This window comes from Leuresthes tenuis, unplaced genomic scaffold (assembly GCF_036924035.1).
Source record: "Leuresthes tenuis unplaced genomic scaffold, fLeuTen1.0.hap1 SCAF_13, whole genome shotgun sequence".
NCBI classification, from domain to species: Eukaryota; Metazoa; Chordata; class Actinopteri; order Atheriniformes; family Atherinopsidae; genus Leuresthes; species Leuresthes tenuis.
This window is the reverse complement of record NW_027325367.1, coordinates 17,348,054-17,363,585: the sequence shown is the minus strand read 5'-3', so window position 1 is coordinate 17,363,585 and position 15,532 is coordinate 17,348,054. Positions and strand designations below refer to the sequence as shown.

Sequence of the window (15,532 nt, the reverse complement as noted above, 5' to 3'; positions counted from 1 at the left end):
AATGAATTGAACTAAAAACAGCGTGAGATATATAATTTATGTTCAAGTGTGCACGAGTGGAAAAGATGTAGCCGTTTATCTCTCCTCAAGAGTCGGCCCCCTTCCTGAAACCCTCTACTTTTGCCCCATTCTTAAGAAAAAGTGTAAAAAAAATTAAGAATCAGTCTTCATCTCTAACTCTCTTCATCTGCCAACACATTTTTTTTGTTTTGTTTTTTCCCTAACTGTCTGATTTTCTCTCCACCTCCATTTCTGCTTCTCAGTCTTCCTCCCACACATGCATATATCGGCATGGAAATGAGGGAGAGTAGCACACTTCATGTTAATATTCAAATCCAATGTGTCAGACCCAGTGAAAAACAGGAGTCCTGCTTCATGTCAGTCAGCCACTGAACTTCACAAGCAGAAATCATTGCGCGTACCCTTTTCTCAAGGCTGTCGCTTTCCTTTTAAAATGAATGAGTTTCACGTATTGTGTTTTGAACGAAATGTCTTGCATATTTGATGGATTGCCAAGAAATCAGAGATAGAGAGAGAGAGAGATTCATGTGTCCCTCAGGAAGAACTTTGTAATCTTCTCAAAATTTTACTTGGTCCAGTACTTTAGTGTGTGACCGCTCACTTCAAAAACTGTCAACATTTCCATGAGCCAGTTGTGCTTTGTTTAATGCAATACCAAATGATAAAAGCACACAACCATCTGCAGAGTCTCAATTCATATACTTCTCAGCTTAAACTTGGTCTTTGACAGCTTTCAACAGTCCAAAATGGGGTTAAAACATGCAGCGTTGCACAGCTGTAATGTCAACCGAAAGGTAACATATTATGCCCTTTTGTAACAATTTGACACAATTTCCTGAAGCCTTTTTGAAATGTATGAGGGAGGTTTTGGTCAAAATATCAGCCACCCCCCTCCTCACCTTTGTTGTTGAGAAATGTCAAGGATTCTCCTCACTATGACAACAATAGTTAAGACACAACTAAGCTAGCCGCAGGGGAAGAGAAAGGTTTTTCGAGTGGAAAGTGACTGACTGTCTCTAACAGAACAAAGCAACTATATCAGTTTCAACCGGAGTCAGACCGTGAACAAGAAGAAGCTCCCGGAGAGGATCAACCATCAAGGCTTCAACAGCACATTGGCTAAGGAGACGTTGTCATGCTGGCTGTCACTGACACCAGTTTACATTACACGGCGCTTATATCGTGCACATATTACCTTTTATCAAAACCTGGGCATCTGTTGTGTGATATAATGCAGTAAATGCAAAAATAATAAAGCTACACCTCGAGTCATACCAAAAACACTATAACTATATATATATAGATACTCTAGCAATCTGAGAGGGAAATAATTTAGCAGTGAGGCTTTAATTTAGCAGCAGATGCTAGTAAACAATGCTTTCTCATCAATTGTAATGTACCAAACCAGAGATATACACAGCTGAACTCGTAGAAATGGGTGTGTACTGTTAATTACTGCATTTAGACAATAACACATATTGCCATAATTAAATAATTGTACTTGGAGTTTTATCAGAAACCTGCCAATGACCTGCTCTGAGAATTGGAACAAATCACTCACTGTGACACAGTTTCTTTGCAATCTCACGTTGAACTGGACCAAGTTGTTACAAAAGTCCGACTAAAAGTGGTTGCTGCACATATATCTTTTGCTTGATTGTAATTCTCAGTCATACTTGGGCTCTTACATCCTCTGAAGCTGCAAGTAGATGCAAGATTCATGCTCCTCAGTTAAGCTGGCAACATTTCCATTTCATTGGTTTAGCAGGTTGGATGCAAGCAGCCAGGGCCCAGAGGTATGTGTCTTAGAGAAAGGGAGATCAGCAGTATCAATCGGTATTAAGAGTAAAGGACTAAAGCAGCCATGGCAATGCTACTACAAGACGAATACAAATTTTTATGAAACATGTTTTGTCTTGTTCGGTTGTTTGGTATTAACAGAAGCATCCCAAATCAGAACTCAGGTTTTCATTTAATATAGAAGCAAATCTTAAAGATTACTTTGTAAAGCTGGAAAACATCAAACCAGAGATATTTTCACCGGCTAGTTAAAAAAAATCAAATAAACTGGGCTGCATATGTTGCCAGAGGGTGGCATTATGGGCTATATTGGTAATGGATGTAATTCAGTAGGAAAAAAACAACTGTGGTGGACATCTGCAAAAACACATTTACATATGTTTCAGCTGTACTTCAAGTTATAAAGACTAAGCCTTTATTTCAATCCAAATGTTGAACCCTTTTGATCCCCGATATATATATTAAACCTTGTTTTGTCAGTCAAATTGGAGCTCTGGAACAATTCTCCTGTCATTTATTTTGTGAAATTCTGTTGTTGTATATACATTTAGAGATTACACTTGCATTGCCAAGGTGTACCTTCCTGGTAAAATTATGCCTACGGTAATTTGTTCAATGTGAAACAGTACTGTGCTCGATGTAGGGATAAAATAACAATCATTATGGTCTGACGTTTCAATATCTCCTAAATGTATTTGAAAGGTAAGTAAAGCTCTTTGTATTTATAGGCCCGAAGCTCCTTCTTGGGCGTGAAAGTAAATATTAATGGCAGGCTTTTATCATTCCCAGGGAGCATGGAAAGTGCATATACCAGTTGCATGCCTTATGAATAGTCTGCTAAAAGGGTCGGATGTTCATTTGTCCATATATGTGAATGCGAGTGACAAGAACTGGCTAAATGAGAGTGCTCCCGACACTCAGGCCAATGAGTGACATACTCTCAGCAGATGAGAGGAGGCGCATGTATCCAAGTCAATTTCTCTCCAACTCCATCAAGCTCCAGAGCAATCACTCGCTCATGCACAGGCCTGCAGAGTGAATATGAGAACGGTCACCTGTCATTTCCATCTTCAACACCTATTCATCCAGGCGATTCTTGAGCACTTTTTAAAATCAGAGGTGGCGTCTATTAGATGCAAATTACAACAGCTACTGTGCCAACTGCAAAATACAGAGGTTACTGAATACCACCTAATGAGAAGTTCAATATTTTTCTAACTCTTGGAGCATATGGGAAAGTATCCACAGGAGACTGATGACACATGGAGGTAATTCCTTTTTACTTGTCAGCCCACTCGTACACTTTCCGCTCCCGTTCTATTCTCCCTGGACGAGTACCAGTTATGAGTATTCCATATGCATATAAATTCATAGAAGGATATGTAACCCTGATAACACTGTGCGACCTCACCTCCGTAATGGTCTCCACCTTACACACGAACCGAGCAAGAGCACAAAGACGCCAGGTCAACATTCTCCGTGCCAGAAAAATCATATTCCCCGCAGTCGTGTTCGAATGCATTTATTGCCAAACCTGGAAGAAAAATGCTGCTGCACGGCCCAGCTCCAACGTTTTCTTCTCTCTTCATTCACTCTCAGACACACAAATATTCAGGCAGGTGGACAGAGGATGTGAATAGGTTGAGCCTGGTGAAAGGCAGGGATAATGTGTCTAACAGAGAGCCTCTCAGATCTGTCAAAGGCGGCAGAGAAGCCGCCGGGAGGCCGGCATCCGCTAACACAGATGACAAATGTCCACTGAACACTTCCCATTCCGCTACTGTCAGCGAGGACTAACACCTCTCACCGTGTGTGTGTGCAGTGATACAGTGCCACAGCAGCATCAAATAAATGACACACAAACGGTCCCTATCTCATTGCCTTGCTCTGAGAAAATGGAAGCAAGCATTTGCTTTGGAGTGAGAAATGGGCAACTCGAAGCTTAAAAAAAAAAAACTTTATACGAATAATAATGATGAAAAAACACACCGGCTTACAAGACCGTGTTTAGCAGAGCACATGCCCATATTTACCCTCACAGCACTGAAAAATTTACTCAACTGAAAAGACCACAGCTCTGTGCCCTTTTGAGTGTAAGTGCAGATTTCTGAGAGAAAATACATGCATGTGACTTTTTTTCTGCCAACACAATATGGACGAGAAAATATGCTCTTGCAAATGGTGCTTCATTTAGGTCCAAGTGATGCTTTGCTGAGCCTCTTTGTGTCCTCTAGTGACTTCATGACTACGTGTGCTAATCTGCAAGCAGGATGGATGCGAGATGGAGTTAGGCGTAGCAGACGACAGATGCTGCATGCTGCCCTGAGCGACCACTGACAGGTGCAATGTGTTCTCCTCTGAGGCCTATTTCAGCATGAATTCATTCAAATTAAAAAAAAAAGAAAGTCTTCTTCCACTGATTTAATCCAAAACATATTCGCTGGAAATGCTGCATTTTATATGTTACAATAAAACTTTGTTGCTTACTGTTACTCACTGAATCATCTTTGACATCTCGCCGTATCTACTAACATTGGTATTTTCCACTTGATGACACGGCGGAGCGCACTTTTATTATTCCTTGCGAAACAAAAAAGCAAAAAAAAACAACAACACAGAAACGATTTATTAGTGGTCTTTAAATCACGCCGCTCTTGTGTGTTCATGAGAGAACGCCTCTGGATTCACAGTCGCTGCAGTCGAGTGGCTGCGGTTCAACTGGCTGCACACATCAGGACTGAGTGCGCTCTGGGATTACAAAGGACACAGATGAGAATGGACATCCAGAGTTCACTGGTTTGCATCAGGTCACGGCCACCCTCTAATACGCACGTTGTACTTGTTGTACTATACAAGCGATTCTCAGAGTTGTAAGTGTATATAAGCACGATGTTGTCCTGTGAGTTGTTTAAATCCCCCTCAGGGTGTGTGAGGTCATACAAGATAGAGACCAAGAGAAGCAGACACAGACAGGGAAAAGACACGGCAAACAATATCCCTGGCATCGATCTCCACTGCTTGGCTTGGTCTCTTTAAAGTGATCACACGGGCAGTGGCCGCACCTGCTTTTCAGCTCACTCGACAGCCGTTTCAGTTTCCTCTCCAAGGATGATTGTTGTGACACCAAGCCCCTCTTATCCAAAGCAAATTAAACCACTCCCGGAGTAGTTCTTGATGATACAAATTTTCCATTTTGAACTTGCAATTTCAAAAGAGAATCGCTAAATTGAAAGTGATGCTTGAGGTGGTCGGGTCATTGGTAGTTTTGAAGGGAAATGAATCGTGAAACAGTGAGGGAAACTCAGTTTATACCCACGCGCAGCCTCTAAGCATTTTTCTCTTTGATAATGCTGTACACTAACTACATAATGATAGCATCATTTGTTCTGGAAACATTTTTTTCTCTTCATAATGAGTGCCAACAGGGGAAAAAAAAATCTCTATAATATCAGTCAATTGTATAAATCCCCAAAATAATCAGCGGCAACTTTTAAGAAGTAATACCTTTCACTGTATTAATTTGGCTTGGAAACTGCAAATATCAGCGCAGGGTATTGTTATTTCTGATGAGCAGACAGCAGGGCCTCTCTAATGGCAAGACTAGCCTTTTTATTCCTATTTTTATTTTTTTTTTTATCATGAAAATTCACCATTAACTGTCCTTTTGAGCAGTTACATTAGTTGGCCACTTTTCAAAGAGCCAATTAATCAGCCCCTTTTGTCAGGTTGAGTCACCTGGCAAGATAGGATCCTTTATGCAATATGTTGAAGCGAGGCATAATGGAGGTCCTATTCAGGGATATAGCATAGGCTGGTAAGTTATAATTGGACCCATGTGTCAATGGTGGTCCCACAAAGGAGTGTTCAGTGAAAGGAAGGACAGGTCTCTGTGTCAGCACCTTCAGAGATGCAGGATATTGTTTGTCCAGCTTTCTTTTTTGTTTAGTTATCTTGAATCAGCATACTGCACAGTGAATGAGTGGGTAGAGTATTCAGTTCTTATATATAGTATAGGACCTGATACTTAACTGTACTTTATATGTTTATATATGTATATGTTTATGCATTTAGCAGATGCTTTTATCCAAAGCAACTTACACTGGTAGGCAGTTAGGGTAAGGGGGTCTTGCCTAAGGACCCCTACCCCCTACTGGAGATAGTACCTTTCATGCAGGGGATTTGAACCCACATGAAAGGTGGCAATCTTACCACTACACTATCCAAATCCTGTCTTTAGTGTACAATACTGTGCAAAAGGCACTTAATTTATTCATACATCGCCAAGAAAATGGAAAAAAGAATTATATAAACTATGATCTTTGTACTTTTCAATAAACCGATGCATCTAAGGAGCTTGAAAGTCATATTTGCTATAACCACCTTCTCTTCTTCAACACAGTCTGAACCCGCTTAGATGAGCTTTCTTGTCATTTCTTTAAGTAGTCTTCAGCAATAGTTCTCCAGGCTTCTTGAAGGACATCCCAAAGCTCTTCTTTGGATGTTTTGCTGCCTTTTGTTCTGTTCTCTATCAAAATGATTCCACGCTGCTCGAATAATGTTGAGATCTGGGCTCTGGGAAGGATTTATCACTCTATAAGGCCTGTTGTCACCGACTTCCCAAGCCTTTTTTTTTTTTTCTTTAACCACAGCATTTTCTCCCTGTTTCCCTTCCTTAAGAATGGCTTCCTGACAGCCACCCTTCCATGGAGACCATTTCTGATGAGGCTTCAGTGAACAGTTGATGGATCAACTGAAGGGCCAGGTGCATCTCTCGAGTCCGGTGTCAGACCTTTGCTGGATTTGTTCATATTTCTTAAGGATACATGTTCAGATACTGTTCATCTGCTGTGGATAGTTTTTTTTAGGCCTGACACTTCTTCTTTCGTCCTCCACTTGCCCAGTTTCCTCAATTATTTTAACAACTCACAGCACATCATGTGCTGTGGTTTTGGCTAGTAGCTCTTTGGGAATCATCATTTTGGTGTAAAAATCCTATTTCATGTCAGTTGAACTGCATTGTTGTTGGCATTTTTGGAAATGGGAAAAAATGTGGCATTATGACAGGCTGCTAATGACAAAGCTCTGTAAGTTACAATTTAAAATAGGTTCTTTGCATGTTTGTCTGTTATATGCAGCCATAATGACTGAGTTAGGTGCTTTTTGTAAAGCTTGAATTGTTCATATGTTAGCACTAAGTGGCTTAACAAGAAAAAAAACATTATTGCTCTGAAAATGGCCAAGTACATTGACTGAAAACGAGTGAAACAGACGCCACTAAACTGAGAAAAACCTTGAAAGACCTTCAGAGAGCCTGGAGAACTATTGCTCGAGACAATTTAAAAGGATTACAAGACAGTCTGTCTCCTTGGAAGCAAAATGTGAAAGAAATGAGGAGTGTCACAGGACTTTTGTACAATACTGTAAGAACAGTTCATTTAGGCTGAGATAAACTGTGTTTACAACTGAACCGTGATAATCTGTACATTCTTCTTCACTCCTCTCTTTAAATAAGTGATATTTAATCGCATGATAATCCATCTTCATCTAACTTTATGTGAGCAAGAAAACAAGTCAATGATAGATGTGTCTAAAATCATTAATTGGTTTTCAAAGTTGACGTAGATTCATTCACTGGCTGTTTCAATAATAAATTCTCCATGCACCCTGCTGCTGAAAGGCCATTTTTTTCCCTTTGAAGCTTTTGTGAGTCCCTTTTTCACTTAAGTTTGCAGACAGACACATTCTTGCAGGATCACACCTTTGATGATACACAAAGAAAACTGAAACAGCTCTGTATTTTATTCAGTGGTTTTGTGTCTCATAGCAAACCATTATTAATGCTCAAATGCTCCCCGTTTCTAAAGCGATGTCCGGACACCGTTTCCTGGTGCCATTGGTTGTTAGTGACAGCATAGTGGAGAGAGAAAATTGCATATTATTTACCCAGCGCCTTCAATATGACACTTTTCTACTCCATAGCCAGTGGCTTACAATCCACAGCACATGCACAGACACAAAAATCTACAAAGACACATAAAACGCACGCTCGGATAAATGCAAAATCACAAACTTCACTCAAGGCTTAAAGCTCTTCTTAGCCCACGTTGTTGAGGAGTTTTTTTTTTCCTTTAGTGCTGTGACATTCTGCCATGTCATTAAAAAGTGTCACAGGTTCTGGGGGAGTGATTTCTGCCATGCTCTGCCACCGAATGGGCAGAGGGGACAGAGGCAAGGGAGGAAGGGAATGACGAGCTGGAGTTGGACCATGCGTATAAACTCAGCCTTCGGGGCCACATCGACTTCTCCTGTGGCATTATGGAGGCAGCACACTCCGTCTTCACTCCTGTCTTGCTCTGTCCTCAGGCTTGCTAGTTGTTTTTTTTTTCAGTCAACACATAGGGAGGAGATTTGAGCTTGACCGCGAGCTCAATCACATCTCTGCTCCATAGATGTCATGGCTCTGTGCAGAAGCACAAGCCATTGGATACCAGATTAGAACACACAGGCTCTTTTTCCATTCCACTTTTCTCATTTCTCAACCACCCCTTCACCCTTTTCCTGTCTCTCTGCCTTGCTCTGATTCTTTGTCTTGCTCTGACTCTCTTTCCAACACATTCTTTTCTCTCTGAAGATGGAGTGACCCTGCTGTAACGACTCAGGAACCGGTGTGGTGGGCTGTTCAGACAACCAGGAACATTTCTTCTACTTCATGTCACTAGCTCACCTCCTCACCTCTCCAGTAGAGTGTGAGATTGAAGGAAACTGCTGGACTGAGCTGGTTTAAGTTGACAGGCATCCTATGTTATATACCAATTCTCCACCAGTGTATCCACAAATTAAAATTTTAGTGGCTTTATCGGTTATCAGAGAGTCTCATACCAAAGTCAAAAACCCCCTTCACACAATTTATTGAACATTTTTGGCAGTGATCGCCATCAACTTTTCAACAATTTGTCCTTGTCCTTGTGTTGCTCTTAATACTTTAAGATTCTCCGCTACGAAGCGCTTCCTTATGGATCCCACTGTAATCACTAGAGTGCCACATATCAAAGGATAAATGCAAAATGTTAATCCAAAAAGGTAAGAAATTCAAATATTGACGTACGTACCTCATCAAAGTAGCTGCCAATAAAGTAACATTGATTGCTGAGGTCTGCATTGAATCTGATCCAGCTGAAACGAGGCAGTTCCTCCACTGATGATAAAATAGTACTTTGAGGGAATGATTCTCACAGTGATGGGCTGGGTGTAATTCATCTGATAATACTCTCACCTCAATTTAAAAAAAAAAAAAAAGCTATAAAATGCTTTCAAATCAGTTTGAAATTCATGAACCCATAAATACCTCATAACCTCAGTTCCTTTTCCCACCAGGATAGGCGTACATGTACAGTGCAAAAGGGCCGGAGCTAATGCTCTCACCTTGAGGCTCATTGATTCCACGCCTGTTAAAATTTGACCTGCTGTACCTCACTGTCAATACCCATCTCAGGGATATAACCTTTGATTATGATTAACAGCCTCAAGGAATAAATCAAACACCTGTTTGACAAACACATAAAGGGACTGCGGTTGTCTGCGTTTATGTTGGTTTTTCAAGCAGTACAGTGCCTCACAAACAAAACAAGTAACTAAGAATAGAACGCATTCTGAGGGCAAAGCACTCCTGGGAATATGAACAACTGCTGTGTTAGGCTGCATGTGAAGAACAAAGTTGATGAACACAACCGGGAGGAAACACGGAGTCACTTATCTGGCTTTTCATGTTGTTCTCCTCTCTGAGAAGAGGGTCTGTAGAACAACTGCTCTAATACTGCTCTACAGACCTCCGGGATCTGTACTGTCAGTGGTAACGAGAGGTTTAATGTTGCCGTTTGTGTCTCATGACACGAGTACAGAATGTTCTCTTTTTACATTATTTGTTGGTGCAGAGAAGCACGCGCACTGTAAGTCTCTTTTTTTTTTATTTTCTTTTATTACCTGCACTCTGGAGTTTGGGTCTTGTTTGATCCACTTGATGACCGTCTCGTAAACCAGCTCCTCGGCCTTTGTGTTTAGACTGTCGTTGGACAAATATGACACAAGGTCCTCCTTGGACACACTCAAAATCTCCTCTTGACCGGCCACCTGAAAGAGGTCAAACAGTCAAAAACATGTCGGTGGGATTTTTACACAAGCAAGTCGGAAGTAAGTCCTCTTTTTCCACCTCACACCGGTGGGAGCTGCCTGTTGGACTGGGACTGATCTTGATTTAGACAATGAACAGATCTTAAGCTTAAAAACTCTGGCTGAACTTTAAAGACACTCTCTACCTTCAAAAGAAGACATCCCCGAGAAGAAAGTTTTTTGTATCGTTTTTTTTATTCATTTGAGTGAGGACCTCTTTTGTTTGCTGCTTTTTTCGAATAGTTTTTGGGATTTTCTCGATAGTTTAATCCAAATGGGCCGACATATACCGCCAAAAAACAAAACAAGACATTAAGTAGTAAGTGCTGATTTAATCATTTCGGCATTATTTGGAGAAGCGTCTATGAATGTTGAATATTAACAATTCCTATTCCTGAATTCACGAATTCGAACAAAACAACAAGAGCACACATGGAGCAGTGTGCAGGGGTCAATAGATAACGATTTTGGATGCAGCCGAAGTCAGTGGCAGGCACATTGACTTCTTTAGGTCTCTCTTGCCTGGAAGCCTCACAGGAAAGGTAATATATAATGCATTATTTTTTTCTATTTGGTGAGGATTGGGCTATGGTAGCTGTTTCCCCCCTTGCGTCAGGCTTTTACACTAAGCTCACAGTCTTCAGAGTTGTAGATTCATATGGAAGGACCTGAGCAGTGTATTGACCTTCTCATCAACAGTAACTCCGAGCAAGAAGGTGATTATGTTCAGAACTTCCCAAAAGTATGAATACAATTTAGCCTAACTCAGTTTTACTGAATTACAGTAAAGTCGAGGGATGCCAAAACCAATTCTTAACATATCAAAACAACAAAGTTCCTTAACCGGCAGCACGACTTAATGACATAACTAAGTTGAGAGAGTTAACCATCCACACACAGCTGCACTAAACAGATTTCCATTGAGCATTTTACAAAATAGAGACCGCTTTTATGTACAGTTGCTCTAGATATGTCTTAAACTAGAGAGATTATCGCGAGCAACCTTGAAAGACTTAACTGTTAACGAGATGAAAACTTATGGATCGAAAACAAAGGTTGCTTTTTTAGGAGTCAAATATCTAATGCCTGTGACACTGAACCTGCTAAGCCTTCCTCACAATTTGTGTCTGTGGATTCCCTGACAGTATGTGAATAAAGCCAAAGCTCTGCAGCAAAACTAGACATTTTTTTTAGGGGGGTGGTGGCGTATTCATACTATTGGAGACTACGGTTTCATTTCAAAATGTAGGAAGAAGCCTCTGAAACGTTAAGAGATGGTTGGAGATTAATAGCTGTCTCCAGGTTCACAGATAAACACTGAGATCATATGTATTTGCTTCTGTGATGGCACTAAGATAAGGTCAGAGAAGCTGCATGCTTTCAAACCCTGGAGTCAGCTCACCAATGTTCTCATTTTGTCTCCAGTGTTATTTTGTGTGATTCAGCATCCTCTTAAGGATGCATTTTGAATTGCCTTGTGTACAAATTGTGCTCTACAAATAAACTTGCCATGCCTTAAGCTCCAAGATGTGTGTGTTTGTAAGTGTATCAAAGAGACTGTGTTGTGTCTTTATCTGAACTTATTGCAGTGATTATTATCAGCTCTCATTTCTTTTTTTTAAGTTGCAAAGCTTCTGTGCAAATTTGCTCCACAGGAATCAACAAATTAAGCAGGATGATCAATCATACTCACCTCAGGGAAGTTCTGCAGTGCAAAGGCTTTGGCCATGTTGTGGAGCTCGGTGCAAGTCATGGCTTCAGCCATAGCCAGCACGCCCAGACAGTTAGCTGCCGTCAACTGTTTCTCTGGAGTCAATAACGAAGGTCAGAGACACGAGGCGAGAGGGACAAAGATGGAGAGAACAGAGAGAGGAAACAAGAAAGAAACAAAAGACACAGGCAGATTGATTAAGACAGGGGGAACAAAACACGACTCAGACATCCATAAAAAGATGTACAAAGCTAAAAAACAGACAAAGCGGCTCCAGGTAGCACAGACACTGAGCCTGCTGGGTTGTGTATCTGCCTGAGACTAAGGGAGAACAAGTATAATAACTCAAAACAGCTCCAGGGACAAACAACGAGGGGAATCGATCGCTCAGAGTCCAAGCATGAGGTGGAGGATATCAGTGAGCGGGTTGTGGGATTAGCTGGGACACTTTAAAGAAGTTGTGTCAGATCTCAGGATCTACTACACACAGATGGACACATACACAGAGCCGAGAATATATGAAACTACCCCGACGGACTGGCCAGCGGGTAGGAGGCTTATGTCACTGTCTGTGATCTTTTGTAAGGTTGCCATATTTAAGGTGGTGTCACTTATTAATTTTTTTTTTTTTTTTTAGACATTTTCTTTTGTCACACAGGAGATAAATGTTCCTGCTGTGCACTGTACATACACGCAGCAGCCGGAAAAGGCATGGATCAAATGGGTGACTTGCCACTGAAAGGCGCCTGATTAAACAGAAGTTGTCAAAGGGAAGCAACGCCGGGCCTTTCATCACGGAAGACAGAATCTACAAGTCTTTCCTAAATAAATATAAGCCAGCGAAGGTCACTAAACATCTGGTAAATCACAAAATAACAAAAGCCAAACCAAATACCAAATAAAAGCAGGCTTAATGCTGCATCAAAGTTAAGGTTGGAGCTAGACAAAAGGCTTTCTGAAAATATCCTTTTATTAAGCCGCTCAAGCAAAACAGGGGTTATTTGACTTTAAATTCGACATCTTCAAAAAATATTTTCTTTTTATTGGTCTCTTTCATGATGCCGGGACTCAATTTGCAAGTCGAGGTGTCAGCAACTTCTCATGTAAAAATATCTGAAAAGCTCTGCCGTGTACAACATCTTCATTACGGCTGAGAAGTGGAGCACGTTGCTGCTGTACTTCTGAACTTCCAAAGCTTGAAAAGTTTCAATTTCTTCCAGAGTAGCTGGCACACAATAAGTGACTTGTGTTGAGTTTTTTTTTAATGTTAAATTCAAAGATGTGTGAATAAGAGTCAAAGCGCTACGCTGGAAGTAGGTCGAGGAAATGTTTGCCATTCCTCTGCAGCGTATTTGTTTCAAACTTCAATAATTTCTGACACGGTATCAATTTTTGCTCAAGGACACATGCTTGCGCCTCCATTTCTCCCCTTCTAATGTGCTGAAATGTCATGAATCTTGTCGAGTAAGAATGGATTGACATCTCACTGGCGATGAAGGTTACAAATGGCTTTACTGTGTTCCTCGTTGTTCCGTTTCCCCCCTCAAATCGAGAAAAACAAATCAATAACGTGAGCTTCTGGTTCCCTTTTAACTTTCCTTTCTCCTTTCCTGCGGCTGACCTTTTTGCCTACATGCACTTCCCCTTGTGCTACTGATACTCAAAACTATTTATTAAATGGAATGCAAAAGCTGACATTTACAGCTTTTTAGTCATCTGCAACATGCGATTTGGGCCCCCCCCCCCAAAAAACGTCCTATGATTCTCCACTTTCCATACCTTGTCCATGTATCAATCTGTTTTGCTATTTTTTTTTGACTCCATCACAGTTTAGGCCAGAGGATTTGACATTTAAGTGACAATTGTTTCCTGACCTTTTTAAAAATCTGTGTCTGTGCTGCTCCTGCCCACTGGGACAAGATCAGAGGCACAGTGCCCAACTCAGGAGTTGGCAGGTGGAATTCTAACATGGATGCAAGTGCTGGAAACATGACAGGAAAGAGCAGAGTCTAGTAGAAAAGTAGGTTTTTACACCAGACCTCTGTAAAGCTGTATATGGGGAGGAAGTCTTGATATTGCCTGTAGGACAAAAGGCTACATAGGCATATTTAATGTAACAGCCATGCACAAGCTTGCTGCCATAAACAGGTAACATTGTAAACATGCATCACCAGCTTGTGAATTTCTAGGTTATTCCTACCTAAGAAGGAGACACAGACTTTACAGAAGGTGTTGAACTGGAACTTGTTGGCAGCCTCCAGCAACGTCTTGGCGTTGGCCGAGTCGATGACCAGCGATCCCGTGTAGACGAACTCAAGCAGCAGCTCCAGCACATCAGCGCTGATGTTACTCATGTTCAGCTCCAGCACCTCGCTGCTCCTCGTCTCCCCGGACGACCTGACCAACCAATCACGGCAGAGACAGTCGAGTTAGGAGTAATCTTATCGGTGATCAGGCAAAAACAAAAAGAAGGAACGGGGGAAAAAAATAAATGTATGCAAGACACAACACCTGGGGCAGTACGAGAGTTGGGAGAAAATAAGAGTATCATTACAGAACAATATAACAATGTAAAGCAAAAAGGGACAAAAACAGAACTCTGGATGGTTTCTACTTTTCTATGGGGCTAGCAGATTTGCAACTATAGTGCTGCATCTGAAACAAAATGTCTCTTTTGAACAAAGATTAGGCAAACAAAAGTTATTGCTTTGTTTCATGCTTTTCACACGTGTGGTTTCATGTATGCATGGTCTTAATGGGGAACCTGCATACATGGCAGGGCAGATATGAGCTAAAACACAGAAAACAGAGAGATACAGTAGAAAGTGGCTGCACAGCCCATACATTAAAAGGGGACAGAATGTAAATTATGCTAAGGTTAAAGTCTGTTGCTCTGCGGAGCACTCGCTGTTTGTGAGCCTACTCCGCTGCCGTGTTGGATATCAAAGCAGCGCATCCACTCCTGCTGGTATGATGTAAGAGGTGCCAGGGAGTGCTTGAATGAGCAAATCAAATAGAATATGATATCCCTTCGTAATGCAGAGCCTGATATGTGCAGGGAAAGGAGGGCTGCTGTCAGAACTGGGCCACGTTGTGACTTTACAGGGATCAAATGGCCGAGATTACTTTGCATGCAGGATCCCCTTGGGGAGGTATGAGAGCATTAAATAACACCTCACCACCCATGTTTAATGTCCCATGTGAAACAATAATCCACTCAAGGACAAAATAAATGGAATCAAAGCCCTCTAGAATGAATGCCCCCCACTACTATGTCTCGCTCCCTGCGGATACGGATATCAACATTATAAAAAGTAGCCTACATTAAGATGGATGGAGGCTGTTTGCTCCTGCCAGTCATGGCAGCACAGTGATAATGCCGTGTCTGTTCCTGTGAGCGTGTGTGTTCACGTGTGTCTATTTTCTTTTTCTTTTTGAAGAAGTCTGTTGGTTGGATTAGAAATCATAACAAACAGCAGTTGGTCACACAAAAAGAAAGTAAAAAAATAAATAAATAAATAAATATGAGACAGACAGAACGGCTGGAGTGAGTGTTCAATGAGGAGAAAACAAAAGGAAGGGAGGCAGGGCGAGACGGTTCTTCCACAGGGAGCCAGCAGCCATCCTTCTGAGGGAGGGTTTGGGTTGTTCCATGACTGTGCCTTGGTCTTTTAAATAAGAGATATCCCTGCCCACCCCCAAAAAAAAAATACACCATCACACCTAAACATCCGCTGCAATAATCATCAGTAGCCTGTGGTGTATGAACTGAGACATTAGTCGTCATTTATGAAGTGTACTTTGGAGGTGAGAAGGGAGAAGGACATCCAAATA

The 15,532-nt window shown here is 41.4% G+C and overlaps 1 protein-coding gene across 1 annotated transcript in view; it reads right to left on the bottom strand.

The window, feature by feature from the left end:
• The window catches only part of LOC140267162 (kelch-like protein 29), a 210,836-nt gene that overhangs the window by 56,706 nt on the left and 138,598 nt on the right, over positions 1-15,532 (bottom strand). The window contains exons 7-9 of the mRNA XM_072362354.1: positions 13,899-14,095; positions 11,681-11,793; positions 9,802-9,948 (exon numbers count right to left, since the gene is read on the bottom strand). Coding sequence (XP_072218455.1) covers positions 9,802-9,948; positions 11,681-11,793; positions 13,899-14,095 — 457 coding nt within the window. The remainder of the gene's footprint in view (positions 1-9,801; positions 9,949-11,680; positions 11,794-13,898; positions 14,096-15,532) is intronic.